This window comes from Triturus cristatus, chromosome 12 (genome assembly GCF_964204655.1).
Source record: "Triturus cristatus chromosome 12, aTriCri1.1, whole genome shotgun sequence".
Classification (NCBI taxonomy): domain Eukaryota; kingdom Metazoa; phylum Chordata; class Amphibia; order Caudata; family Salamandridae; genus Triturus; species Triturus cristatus.
In genome coordinates, this window is record NC_140595.1 from 102,163,370 (window position 1) to 102,177,382 (window position 14,013).

A 14,013-nucleotide genomic window follows, 5' to 3' on the forward strand; every position below is an offset into this window, starting at 1 on the left:
GGCACAAATGAAGTCATGGGGAGGCACACACACATACAAACCAAGGGGACAGCTCACACCAAAGTGAAGTGTACTGCATGTCAGTAGGGGACATGGCAGGAGTGTACCATACACAAAGAGAGGGAGTGCAGACCCACAATGGGTAGGCAGCTGAAACACAGATAGAAGATGGCATGACAACACGCACAACATGCCACACTGGAGGCAAGAAGGCACCATGGGACAGCAAGGCATGAGAAAACACAACCACAATGGCAGTGTGGAGCAGCAGGTCTGCACAGACCCCACAAACAGCCACCAGACACATGGATGTGCAACAAAACACAACAGTGACTTGCCAGTAACAGCCTCTGCATACTCACAAGTGACAAAAACAACAAGTAGGAGTCAGACAGAACTGCAAGGACATACCAACGCACTGCACAGTGCACAACATACAACTCACACATGGGCATACAACCACATCCACAGGGATGAACAATCAAAACAACAGGCACACAACACCTGGGTGACACATGTGTGTAGTTGACATTGCATATACATGCACACATCAACACTCCCCACAAACTCACCCCCTTCACACTGCACACTACCTGGCAATCCAAGAGCACACATGGAAAGTAAGCCATGGGACTAGGATGACAGGCCATCACAAGATGACCACACACATACACCACTGGGCACACATATAGGAAGAACACACACATGATGACCCTGGACAGCCTGCCTGCAATACTGTGTGCAGAAACCCGCCCTGTGCTGACAGTGCCCCCCAACCTGACATGTGTACAATAGAGCCAACATGAACTAATCAAGTAAATGACAACTGTAAACCATTCGAAATTGACACCCTTGCCACCACAAGCATCTGTGCCAAGAAGAATTGAAGACCCTGTCACCCCTGAAAAAAGAGAGCAAGTGAGCCCAAACATAGACCATGTTGAAGTGCCACACAGACCATGTGGCACAGTAAACCATTTACACACATCAAAAGAACTTTATTCAGTAAGGACACTGAAAAAATAGACAACTGGAGCAACTGTCTTTATTCACAAATTGCACAGATAGGCACCATGAGAAGAGAAGAGTAAGGCACAAAATGCAGAGCATGTCCATGAGAAGCTGCAAGAGCAAAACAGCAGTGAACGCAAGGCCAGGGCAGAGTGCAGAGCATGTCCAGGAGAAGCTGCACAGGCAAGGGCAAAACAGCAGTGAACGGCAAGGCCAGTGGGTATGACAAACTGCAGACTGAGTCCATGAGAAGCTGCCCAGGGAATGTGTGCGACTGTACCTTTCCATGTTCAGCAACACAGTCAGGGGGCAGCAATGTGCAGTACAGGCCCACCTGTGTGAGACACAGGTGTGTGAGGGTGACTAACACTCAGACTTGGCTGTCAGGCGGACTGGGAGCTGGCTGTGTCTCTGGGACTGTCGGGGCACTTAAAGGGGGAGAGAGCGGTACAGCTAAGGTAGAGCTATCAGTGGCTTGGCAAGCTGGAGGGCTGTTTGGACCAGGTGGTGTAGTGGCACGTGTCGGTGGAGTCATGCAGACGGGAGTCACGGTGTGCCTGGGAGATTGTGGAGGGGTGCGATTCCACTTCTTGGGGATCCTAAATGGCTTGACTGACTGTGGATCAATAGGAAGTGGTGTGGGCACAACAGGCACACACACCACCACTGCTGCAGCAGGTGCAGGCACCGGCAGCCCCTCTGCTGATGTGCTGGACCCAGCGGAACGCTTTGCCTTGCTTCGGCTCTGCCCCCCATTCCCCTGTTTACTAGGTGTTACCCCTACAGTGCCCTCCGGCCCCTGCTTCACTGGGCTTGGAATGGGAGTCGAGGTGGTTGGTGATACTGCCTTTGAGCCCTTCCTAGGTGTACCCTTGGCATGCACAACCTCCTTGGTGGGCACAGACACTGTACGATTATCTTTGCGCGAGGCTTTAGGGGCAGGAGAGTCCTTGGATGGGGATGCCACTGAAGCATGTGTGCCTGAGGTCTGCTGCTTTGCTAATTATCCACTGGTGTCGCCTGACAAGCTTTTCTCCCTGCGCTCTGGGGTGCCTTTGGTCTTCTGTGGGGATGGTGTCTGCGCAGAGGACCGCTTGGGTTGCTGCTGCTGTGTGCTCCGTGTACTGTATCGTGACTTTGATGTATGTGGGCCGTGGTCACTATCGTGAGACGTGGCCACTGCCGGGGGGGGGGGACAAAGGGACTGGAGCTGGACTGTGAGAATGTGCCTGTTGCAGGGCAGACGTCACTGTTGATTACAAAGCCTGGACTGTCCGGTGCAGCCCACCCATGTCGGAATGTATGCCCTCCATGAAAGCAACCACCTGGGCCAATTTCTTGTCGTGGTCAATGAAGGCATTGAGGAGAGCTGTCTGGCCCACACACAGCTGGCACAACATTTCCACAGACTCAGCACTGATGGCATCAGGGGGGACAGGGGCAGGGGCAGCGGTGCCAGGGGTGAAGGACACTCTTCCCCTCTTACTGAGGTGGACATGGGCAGCACCCGAGGAAGTGGCTGGGAGGGTGGGCAATGGCCGCTGTGTGGTGGAAGTCGATGCAGAGTCCCCGTTCCCTGTGCCCTCCAACAAGGACGCATCCCCGCTGGCATCGGATGATGTGGTGCTTTGCGTCTCAGGCTGGGACTCCTCCAGCAGACTCCTGTTCCCCTCTGATGCGCTGGTGACATCTGTGTCACTGGGCTCCTGGGCAGCTGTGGTGCTAGTTTCACCCCCACTGGTGTCCGTCTCCTGTCCCTCCGTAACCACAGGTGATGCTGCATGGGAGAGAGAGATGTAGGGTCAGGTCAGTCGCAAAAACAGAACAAACATATGCAAGCAATGCATGACAAAAGTAGAGCAAATCTACATGTTGCACACCACCCTGTGCAATCACATCGTGCCAACTTACTACATAGACTCAGCAAGTGCGTGGAAACTGGAAACTCAGGCATGAATGAGCCATGTGATGACCACACAGCACAACACCCTGTTTGTGGCTCTGTTCAAACAGACACACAACTAGTTCTGAGCACATCTAGGGACATGATGGGGCACAGTACTTGTTGCCAATGACAGAACTGGATGGAACAGGAGGGGACAACACAGACCCAAACAACATGACAGTCCACAATGGACATTAACCCATGCCACCCACCATGTCGTACCTTGGGGACAATAGAATGCTGCACAATGCCGTAAGATGTCTAGCCCTCCCCAATATGGGTGCATGCAATGGACGCATTGATGTACGCACACTCAGATTGGGCACACTGCTGTTCCCTCCCATGGGATTCCCAAGACTACACCAATGCAGAAGAAACCTGAAGAGCACAACTCAGAATGTAATGTGAAGGCCCAGCATCCAAATCTAATTTGCAAGTGCAGGTAGGGCAAATGCATGCCACAGGCACACAGGCCAGCAGCCACTTACATGCCACAGCATCACACTACCAACATCACAGAGGCCAGCACTGGCACAGGCTCTGCACACATGCAGCCACTCCCATTCAAAGTCAGACTCCCCAAATGCTCACCCCTGGCTTGCTGCTGATGCTCCTTCAAACGTGCATCCAGCTCAGGCTGTGTCACCGCCAAGAGGCGCCCCATTAGTGGTGTCATGCTGCGCCGTGCCAGACGCCCAGTGCGAGGAAGCAGCCCCAGGGTCATCTCCGCCACATTCTTTGCCAGCCGGCTGATGTCGTCCCATCTCTTGTGGCAGTGGGTGCGCCGTCAGTTTGAGACCCCCAGGGCTCGCACCTTCGCTGCAATGGCCCTCCACACGGCCTTACGCTGGTGTACCTTGAGCTGCAGGCATGGGAGACAAGAGGGAGTAATTATCAGGGACACAGTGCCATGTACCGACATCTATCAGTATGGCAGCAAGATACAACATCATCACATATCCAACGATAGGTCAATCAGAGACTATAGTACAGCCCACATGGGATCCCTGCATGAAAAAAACTGATGTTAAAGCATGCAGGTGTGAGGGGGAACACAGTCCCTGCACATCTCACACACATGCAGGATGCCAGCACTGAAACACCCATATAGCCTGCCCACATCTCCAGTCCATTGTTTGCTTGAGCAACACATACATCACATGTCAACCTGTGTTTGTGGGTGGACTCACTGTGTCCAAGACTGCGCAGCCATCAATGTCCCTGTCTTGTGAATATTTGAATGTGTCATGGTGGTCACATGGATGGACATGAGATCACAAATCCAATATGTCAATCACAAGGGCAGTTGTGTGCAAACCACAGTGCTGAGATAGACTATAGCTGGAGTGATATGTGACAAGACTGATGTCATACTCTGTAAGTTGAGTGAGTTGTCCTTGTCTTTGTAGGCGGGGACTGTGCAGGCCAGCTGGGCTTACACTGAGATGGACTACAGGGGCACACACAGACATCCATCCAAGCAATCAGTGTCCAGATGACTACAGCATGAACAACCTTCTGTATCACTGTATGGCTGACAGCATAACACAGGTCACTCATACATATATGTGCAGGGAGGGAAAGCTGTAGCATTGGGTACACACACCCTCCCACTGGAGACAGCATGTCAGGCAGTGCATGACACTACCCCACACTCCCAGGCACATACTGCATCAGTCCACTACATGTGTGGCCCCCATGCCCTACCACACCACTGTTGAAGACTTTCCACGACATTTGGGGCACCATATAGCCTTGGGTACTGTGTGAGCACCTCGTCCACAAGGAACTCCAGCTCCTCGCTCGGGAAGGGACTGGCACGGATCTTCTCTGTCCTTGCCATCACTGTGGATGTGAGACAACAGCAGGGGATTTTGGTGGCGAGGGTTCCCAGGCAGCAGTCCCTGGAGGCAGCAGCAGGTGAGGGGTGTCAGGCAGCAGTCCCTGGAGGCAGCAGCAGGTGAGGGGTCTCAGTCAGCAGTCCCTGGAGGCAGCAGCAGGTGAGGGGTCTCAGGCAGCAGGCTCTGTGAGCAGTGGCAATGTGAGGCTCACTCCCACATATATAGCCCCCTGGGGTAGTTTCAAAGGTGCCAAGCTGCAGCAATCGGCGGTCCAGGTCTGCCTCTTTCAAATGCATCCAATGACCGCCTCTGCGGTGGCGGAGCACGCCTACCGCGATCTTCAAAATTGCATTATGTCACCACAATCATGGCTCCCATTGGCTGTAAGGGCATGGTCCATGGGTGGTGCGCTACCGCGATGGTGCATCTTTCAAATGCATCCAATGACCGCCTCCGCGGTGGCGGAGCATGCCTACTGCGATCTTCAAAATTGCATTATGCCACCACAATCATGGCTCCCATTGGCTGTAAGGGCATGCTTCATAGCGGTGATACAACGCTGGGGCCCGGGGTGCGCTACCGCGATGGTGCCTTTTTCAAATGCATCCACTGACCGCCTCTGCGGTGGCAGAGCACGCCTACCGCGATCTTCAAAATTGCATCATGCCACCACTATCGAGCTTCACATTGGCTCTAGGGCGAGCTCCATGCCGGTGTAACACCGCAGGGGCCCGGTGTGCGCTACCACGATTTTAGTGGCGGGGCATGCCAACCGCCATTTCCACATGTCTCCATGGATATGACTACCGCACTTGTGTGAATGGGGGTGCTGGTGACACACCGCCGGTGCCAGGCGGTAGCTACCGCGATATGGGTGCCATGCATTGACACGAGCCACTGCCATTCTGGCGGCGGAGCATGTCAACCACCATTTCCACATGTCTCCATGCCTATGAATACCGCACTTGTGTGAATGGGGCTGCTGGTGACACACCGCCGGTGCCAGGTGGTAGCTACCGCGATATGGGTGCCATGCATTGACACGAGGCACCGCCATTCTAGCAGCGGAGCATGCCAACCGCCATTTCCACATGTCTCATTGCCAATGACTACCACACTTGTGTGAATGGGGGTGCTGGTGACACACCGCCAGGGCCAGGCGGTAGCTACCGCGATATGGGTGCCATACAATGGCGATGGCCATCTGTCAAACATCAACAGTGCACAGTGCCAACATGTTCAATGGCACATCATTGTGCACACTATGCCAATGTTCAATTTACTCCACTGATGGCTACACATGCCATGTTTGTGTGTGTGTAACGTAGATGTGCCTGTACCCACTCACATGTCACTTAAGGATTTGATGTTGGTGTAGGCAGGACAGTGTAGTCCAAGACTGTACAATGTGTACACATGTCAATGTGTTGAGGTCCAGTGACAATCACAGCAATGCTCGTCTCGATGAATGTTGATCAATCTAGCATTGCCTCTCCTGTCTGCTCATGCACACATTCATCATTCCAGCGCCGACTGTGGTCATTGTGTGGTGGATGTGTGCCAGGTTGTAATGACGTATTAAGGTGTGACCGGAACAGCAGCTAGGTATGAGACAGTGTTTTTGATTAGTTACACATATGCTGGATGCTAGACTCCCAGGTGTGCACATGTGTACTGTGGCCATATCCCTATGTGCATTCACATTGCCAAAGGTGGTGTTTGAGGTACTTGTCTTATGTAAGTTGACACGTGTGCCCTTTGTGTAGCTGATGGTGTCCCTCCATGTAAGCTGGACTGTTAGTCACTATAGATGTCAGTCATTGTTTTTGTTGTGTCATCCAGAACATGATATGCTGTGCACATCTCATGATGTATTGCATTGACATGTGTCCACTATCATCTCCAATAGGAGGAGGCCAAATTTGACTCGTCACTTGACGGTGCTGGAGGACATGGAGGATGTTGCAATCATACGCAAATGCCACCTGGACAGAGCCACCCTAAAAACCCTTTGTGATCTGTTGGAGCCCCACAAGCAGCCACGCTGGACATATCCAACAGCTTTCACCCCTACTTATAAGGTGATGGCAGCCCTGCATTTTTTTGCCACAGGATCGTTCCAGGAGACTGTGGCCAGCGCTGGTGGGATGTCACAACCGATGTTCAGCATGGTGCTGCGTGATGTACTGTCCGCCATGATGCTATACAAGGACAGAGACATCCATTTCCCCAGGGGTTCTGAACTGCCAGCTGTGAAGGGAGACTTCTATCCCCTTGGACAGATCCCCAATGTTGTTTGGGCCATTGATTGCACCCATGTCTCTCTTGTGCCACCACAGGCAAGTGAGCATATTTACTGCCATCGCAAGCATTACCACTCCATCAATGTGCAGGTGGTGTGCCTGGCAGATATGACCATCTCGCAGGCGTGTGCCAAATTCCCAGGCTCGGCCCATGACTCCTACATCCTGCGGAACAGCATAGTGCCCCAGCTGATGGCTAATCTTCTTCCAGAGCCTGTATGGATTGTGGGTGAGTATGCCTAGTCGTGTGGCGTGCTGTGTGTGTGACCGGCTGCCCTGAGCCTCTGCGACGTTGCAATGTCTATTTGTGTTTGTCATACCTAGGTGACTCTGCATATCCCAACGATCCCTGGTTGCTGAGCCCACTGCGGAATCCCAAGTCCCCGGCTGAAGTCTGCTACAATGAGGCCCATGGGAGGACACGTCATGTGGTGGAGTGTACCTTTGGCCTGCTCAAGTCACAATTTCTGGTGCCTGGACAAGACCGGAGGTGCACTGGCATACTCGCCCGGGAAGGTGTGTCAGATTGTTGTGACATGCTGCATGCTCCACAACCTAGCCATTCGCAAGGAGATTCCCCTGCTGCTGGATGATGGTAAGAACCCAGCCTGCAAACCAAGCCGTGTCCAGTAATGAGGACAGTGGAGAGGAGGAAGGTGTTGACCTGCGTGAACAACTCATCACCCGCTACTTCACTTGACGGTGGGTGTCAATGTGAAACATGCCCATTGTCTGATGATATTGCTGTTGTCATGAAGGGGCATGTGAGAATTGTAGCATCAGCCAGTTGTAGACTCAGTGGTGGTTGGAAATGTTTCTAGGACATGTCATTTGGGATAATCAACGGGACGTGTATGTTGACACTTGGTGGCCATTGTAACATGTGCATGTTGGGTTATCCTGGTGTTAGGGCTTGTGTGATGTCTGTGATGCCACACCCAGACCAGTGACAGTTGTTCTGTTATGTTTCCCTAGGTGCCTTCGACTTCTCCTTGCCTACATACAGCCCATGCTCATGGTACATTGTGATCATGTTGAAGACTGTACACCCTGCAATAAAGACGGAGCAGACACAACAACATGTGTGTAAGGATATTTTATCTACTATGGTGAGATGCGAGGGGGGTGTACATTTCCATTGGGGGGAGCAGTAAGTTGACAGTCGTGGTAGATGAGATGGTCGAGTATTCACCACATTGTTGTGGTGACCCAGTCCAACAGACAGATGCCATTCATAAGGCAGTGTGCGGAAGGACAGTCCAAAGAGTCAATACAGTGATGGAGAGGGTTACCATCATGGCTGGCTCCGTGACTGGTGTCTGGCAGGTGCTTGAACTCCAGATACTCCCAGAGTCTTCTTGGGACAGCCCCTTCGTCGTTTGGCAGGGGGGTCCTGCTGCAGGGCCAGTGAGGTCTGAGGACTCACCCCTCTCTGTGGACACAGGGGAGGATGATGAACTGTCATTGTGCATCCCACCAGAGGGAGGCGGAGGTGTTGTCTGGGGCGCATGCCTGTCTCTCAGTACCACCACTTGCTGGCCCAAGAGGTCCACGATTTGTCCCATGCGGCTGTCAATGGACCTCATCAGCAGGATGAGCTTGTGCAACAGATCGTCCGACTGGCCCGTTCGTCCCTGGGCCTGTTCGGATGCACCCAGGACTCTGGTGATGTGTTCCAGGGAGTGAGTCCCAGCCTCCTGGTGTCCCTGGGTGACCCTGCCCCTCTCACCTGCCCTGCTGCCATGGACCTGTTGCCTCACCACTGTGGGCACCCGCATCCTCTCCCTGCCCTCCTCCATGGGTGGTGTGTGCTGGGCATCCTCTGGGACAGGGAGGGTGTTGCAGGCACCACTGGTGGTGGTGGTGGTGGTGGTGGCGGTGGCCGCACAGGCTGTGACAGCAGGGGTCTGCTGTGGAGTTGTTGTTGCCGCAGATGTGGTGGGGGGGATGCTGGGGTCCTGGGACCTGTTGCTCCCTGGAACACCAGATGGGCCGGCCTCGAGCTCATCGTCCACGGAATCCTGGGAGTCAACATCCGAGAGTCCATGTACCGGGGGGAGACTGGCTCTGCAGGTTGCTGGTGTTGTCCTCTGCAGTGAGTTCTTGGTCACCTGTGGGTCAGATGTGAAATGGTCATTGCAGTACACCTGGCAAGCTTTGTGTTAGCTGTGTGTTATTCACTTTTTCTACACTGCACAATTGACATATCATCACATTGTTGACTATGTGCAGTACTGTGCTTCCTGACATGATGCAGTGGTACAAGCATTACTTGTCCATGGTGCGAGGTGTCAAGGCATACCATGCGAAGCATGCACAATTGAGGTTTACAGGGACTTGTTGCCATCTAGGCCCTGGCACAACCTGTGTTTAATTGTGGACTCATAGTTTATTTGTCTGACCTAGCAGACGTCACATCTGGCCATGGACTAGCCATTGTCATCTCCTGCATCCATTTGTCCTGTCATGTGCATATCTTGATTTGTGCCACCACACATGCTTTCCTATTTTTCTAATGGTCCTAATTGCACTTGCCCCATGGTGATGCACATGTAACTAGTTGCTGTGCATGAATGTGTCCAGGCTTTCTTCTACTTGTGCATTGGTGTGTCACACTTTGGTGGTTGTGACAGTTTCCTTAGCTTACCTGTGTGCACACTGTGCTTGGCAATGGGGTAGGTATGCCTCTTTGTGCAATGAGAGGGATGGTATTGTCATATGGCACCATTTAATTTGTGAAAAATGGGTGGGTGCACGTACTGGCTACCTACCTGTGAGTTTTTTTGGTGTACTGCAATGGCTTCCAACTGCTCCTGGGTGGGGTGGGGGAGGGCTACATCCTGCTGAGGTGTGGAGCAGGGGGCATGGTGGGAGTAGTGGTTCAGCCCCCCCACCCCCGCAGACACCCTCATTGTGAAGATGGCTACCTACCTGTAAGTTTGTTTGGTGTACTGCAATGGCTTCCAACTGCTCCTGGGTGGGGTGGGGGAGGGCTCCATCCTGCTGAGGTGTGGGACAGAGTGAATGTTGGGAGTAGTAGTGCCGCCCTCCCAGACACAAACACCATCCCATGGAAGATGGCTACCTACCTGTAAGTTTGATGAGGGTTGTGTAATGGCTGACACATGCTCCTGGGTGGTGTGGGGGAGGGGTCCATCCTGCTCAGGTGTGGGCCAGGGGGCCTGGTGGTTGTTGTAGTGCTGTCTGCCTGTACACATGCCCCCATGGTTATGTCGTTAGCTATGTTTGGGGTGAATGGGAGTGGGTGAATGTTGGGTCTGTGAGCCATGTTTTTGTGAGTGTGTGGTGCAGATGGATGGTATGTGTCCTAGGTGGTGTAGCTTTGTAGTTGAGCAAGGCAGTACATTGCAGAGTGGCGGTAGTCATTTGTTTGTACTTACCAGCCTCCACTCCCCCAGCTACTCCTGTGAGACTCTCTGGATGCAGTATGGCAAGCACCTTCTCCTCCCATTGTGTGAAAGGTGTTGGTGGAATGGGAGGGCCACTGTCAGCCCTCTGAGCCAGCTCATGGTTCTTGCTCCTCCTCTCCTTGACCACCCTCTTCAGATCATGCCAACACTTCATGATCTCCTTTTTTGATCTTGGTGTGGTCCCTAATGCATTGCGCCTTTGCACTATCCTAGCCCACATTTGTGTCCTTGTGGCTAATGGTGTCTGTTGGACCAGGGTACCAAAAAGCTGTGGTTCCACCCTGACTATCTCATCTACTATGACCTTCAACTCACTCTCAGTGAATTTGGGCATTTTCTGTGTGGCCATGGTGTGTGGTGTGCAAAGTGATTATGGGTGCAGGAGTGTGAGTGGTGGTTGTGGTTGTGCTGTGTATGGTGTGTGTTGTGCAGGGAGGTTAGTTGTGCTGGCGTGGAAGTGGTACTGTTTGTGGTGTGGCTGGTGATGCTGTGTCGTTTGCCTCTCCTGTCAGCTGGGGTATGTGTCCCTTCTCTCCTGGAGTTTTGCAAGGGTTTGTGGTCAGGGAAGTGGCTGGTTTTATACTCAGCTATGTGGGTGTGTCCAATTGGGGTGTTGCTGACAGGTATGTTGTCCTGGGATTTGTTTTTTTCCGTTTTGCCATGTGGTTGTGTCATTGGGGTGTGTTTTGTGTATTTGGGAGGCATGTCTAGTTTTCTGTGTGCACTTTTTGGCTTTCTTGTGGGGTTTTGGCTTCGTCCGTCATATTTTTGACGGTTCGTCTGCCGCGGTGGCTGTGCTATGCTTCAGCTCTTCCACTGGCTCTCCCATTCATCCCATTGTGCGACCGCGGCGGTCGGAGACGGCGGTACGTACCGCGGGACCGTCCGGGATATTCTAATTTCTGGGGCGGTGTCTCCGCTATACTTGTGGCTGGTTGTTGTTTTTCCGCCACGATTCCGACCGCCGCGGATGGATTTTGACCTTCTTCGCCCGCTACGGGCGATTATTCTTGGCCTCATACCACCGCGGTCGGATTTTTTGGGCGGTTAATGCTAATTTGGGCGCCGGTTTTCCCATGGGGCCGGCGGGCGGTTGTTTTCCGCTTCCATGGCGGTCGGGGTGTTTTTCCGCCTGCCATCCTAATGGACCTCTTAGAGTTTGTTTAAAGTTTTCTGGAGGAGCTGCCCGAGGGGGGGGGGGGGGAGTAGAAAACCCACTTGCACCCGGGGTGTGTATATATTTATGTTTAGGCATGACCTCTTGGGTAAGAGTTGTCCCAATGGGATGGGGCAATAGTTATTATTTACTTTTGGCTGTTTTTCTGTCCCCCTTGGTGGTAGATTGGCCATTTGAGTATCTTTGAATGTCTTTTTGTAAATGGTGTAATAATAGCTAAATGTTTACCTTCTGTTTTATTGAGTGTGAAAAACTTTTTGCATTTGTGCTTGATGTGTATTTTGTTGTGTTGTGAGTAATTGGTTTTGTTTTTTTCTTTCTGGTGGGATATCATTGGTTTTTGCTGTGTCTCTGCACAGTAGGTGCTGGTGAGTGTAGCTGTTTCTTGCAAGTGAATCACATAGTTTTTGAGTATATAGATCGTTGTAAACACATTTTGTTTACTTACTTATTTAGCACAGTGTTGGTTGATGTTGACTTGTTTGTGCAGTCTCCTTTCTTAGTAAGGATTATGGCTAGCCGCAGGATTACTGCTCAGCAGATTGTTGGTATGCTTTTTGAGTCTTCCTCTGACCTTGGTTCAGAGACTGATTCTGCATCTGAGGCAGAGGAGGGAGTGGAATACTCAGGCTGCAAGTTTTCTGTCCACGAGGAATCATCAGATGATGAAGCTACTCTCAGTGCAGATGAAGCTACTCTTAGTGCGGATAAAGTGCCTATTTTAGAGGAGGACATTGATGTGCCGATAGTGCAGCAAGAGGCATCTGGGCTGCAGCCCTGGGCTGCAAGGCTTCCCGTTGGAGGTACTGACCTCTGGGTTGCCCCAGGCATGTTGCAGTCGGCATTGCAAGACTTTACTGGTATTCCAGGGTGTAGAGTGAATACTGAAAACTTTTTGCTGATAAATTTTTTTCAGTAATTTATGGACGATGTATTTTTGGCAGAGATTGTTGAGCAGACTAATTTGTATGCTGAACAGTATTTGAGAGACAACAGTGCCAGCCTTAGGCCCCACTCTAGAGCTACCCGGTGGACTCCCACAAATCTGGAGGAGTTGAAAAATTCTTGGAGTTAACTTCTTTGATGGGCTTGCTAAGGAAGCCATCAATGTCTTCATATTGGTCTACTAGTCACTTGATGGCAACGGCTATATTTCTGGCAGTCATGAGTCGTGATCGATATTTGCTTCTGCTCGGATGCTGCATTTTTTCTATAGGGGTTTAGCGTTGCCACGAGATCACCCTGATTGTGACCGTCTTTTTAAGACTTTGTAGATCGATTTTCTGAGATCTATGCTCCAGGGAAAGAAATAGCAGTGGATTAGTCTTTGGTCTTGTTCAAGGGCCGGTTGGTTTTTAGGCAATACATTCCTAGTAAGAGGGCAAACTATGGAATTAAGCTGAATATGCTGTGTGACAGTAGGACTGGATATGTCTCTAATTTCAGGGTGTACACCGGTAAGGAATCCAGGATTTTACCCCCCTGGTTGTCCGTCCACTTTTGGAGTGACTGAGAAAATTGTGTGGGAACTTGGTAGAGGACTTTTTAACAAAGGCCACCATTTATATGTAGATAACGTCTACATTGTTGTGCAGTTGTTCAGGGAATTGGCCAAAGTGGACACTGTTGCTTGTGGCACAGTCCGCTCTAACCGTAAAGGTTTTCCAACAGAACGTGTTTGTCAAAAGCTTGTGAAGGGACAGTGCAGTGCGTTGCGTAGCGAGGAACTTCTAGATGAGGAAGTTTTCAGACAGGAGAGATGTCTGCATGCTGACGACCATCCATGATGAAAGCACTTCACCTGTGACTGTTTGGGGTCAGGATGCTGAAGCACCCAAACCTGAGTGCATTTTAGACTATAATAGGCACATGGGTAGTGTTGATAGAGTAGATCAGAGGTTGGAGCCTTCCACTGCTCATCGTATGGCATACATTTGGTATAAGAAGTTGGCTATCCATCTTTTCCACTTGGCAACCTTTAATTCTTTTGTTGTATTCAAGGATTGTTGTCCTGAGTCAAAGATGACTTTTGCTAAGTTTCAGGAGTCTGTAATAGGCAGCCTTGTTGTAGTGGAAGAGGGAAGTGTTCCTAGAGTTGGAGTGATGGAGGATGAGGCTAGATTGAAAGATCGCCACTTTCATGATCACATTCCTCCCACACCCTCAAAATACTTTCCCAGTAGGACATGTAGAGTCTGTTGGCGAAGAGGTACGCAGCAGGAGACTCGTATGTACTGCCCGAGTGTCCTTCTAACCCTGTGTGTGCCTGCTTGTTTTAGAATGTACCACACGCAAAATAATTTGT

General features: G+C 51.4%; 2 protein-coding genes across 14 annotated transcripts in view; one reads left to right on the forward strand and one right to left on the reverse strand.

Annotated features, from left to right (window-relative positions):
* Positions 1-14,013, forward strand: part of LOC146772742 (immunoglobulin lambda-1 light chain-like) — a 365,210-nt gene that overhangs the window by 268,553 nt on the left and 82,644 nt on the right. The gene's annotated exons all lie outside the window — the stretch shown is intronic.
* Positions 1,029-14,013, reverse strand: part of LOC146772746 (uncharacterized) — an 86,361-nt gene continuing 73,376 nt past the window's right edge. For 2 of the 3 annotated variants that reach the window (XM_085636769.1, XM_085636768.1), the window contains 2 exons: positions 3,548-3,818; positions 1,029-2,788 (listed from right to left, as the gene is read on the reverse strand). In XM_085636769.1, the coding sequence (XP_085492895.1) occupies positions 2,268-2,788; positions 3,548-3,680 (654 nt within the window). In that variant the 5' untranslated portion in view covers positions 3,681-3,818 and the 3' untranslated portion in view covers positions 1,029-2,267. Of the gene's footprint in view, positions 2,789-3,547; positions 3,819-8,226; positions 9,212-14,013 lie in introns of those variants that run through there. The other variant, XM_085636767.1, reaches the window with a different exon arrangement.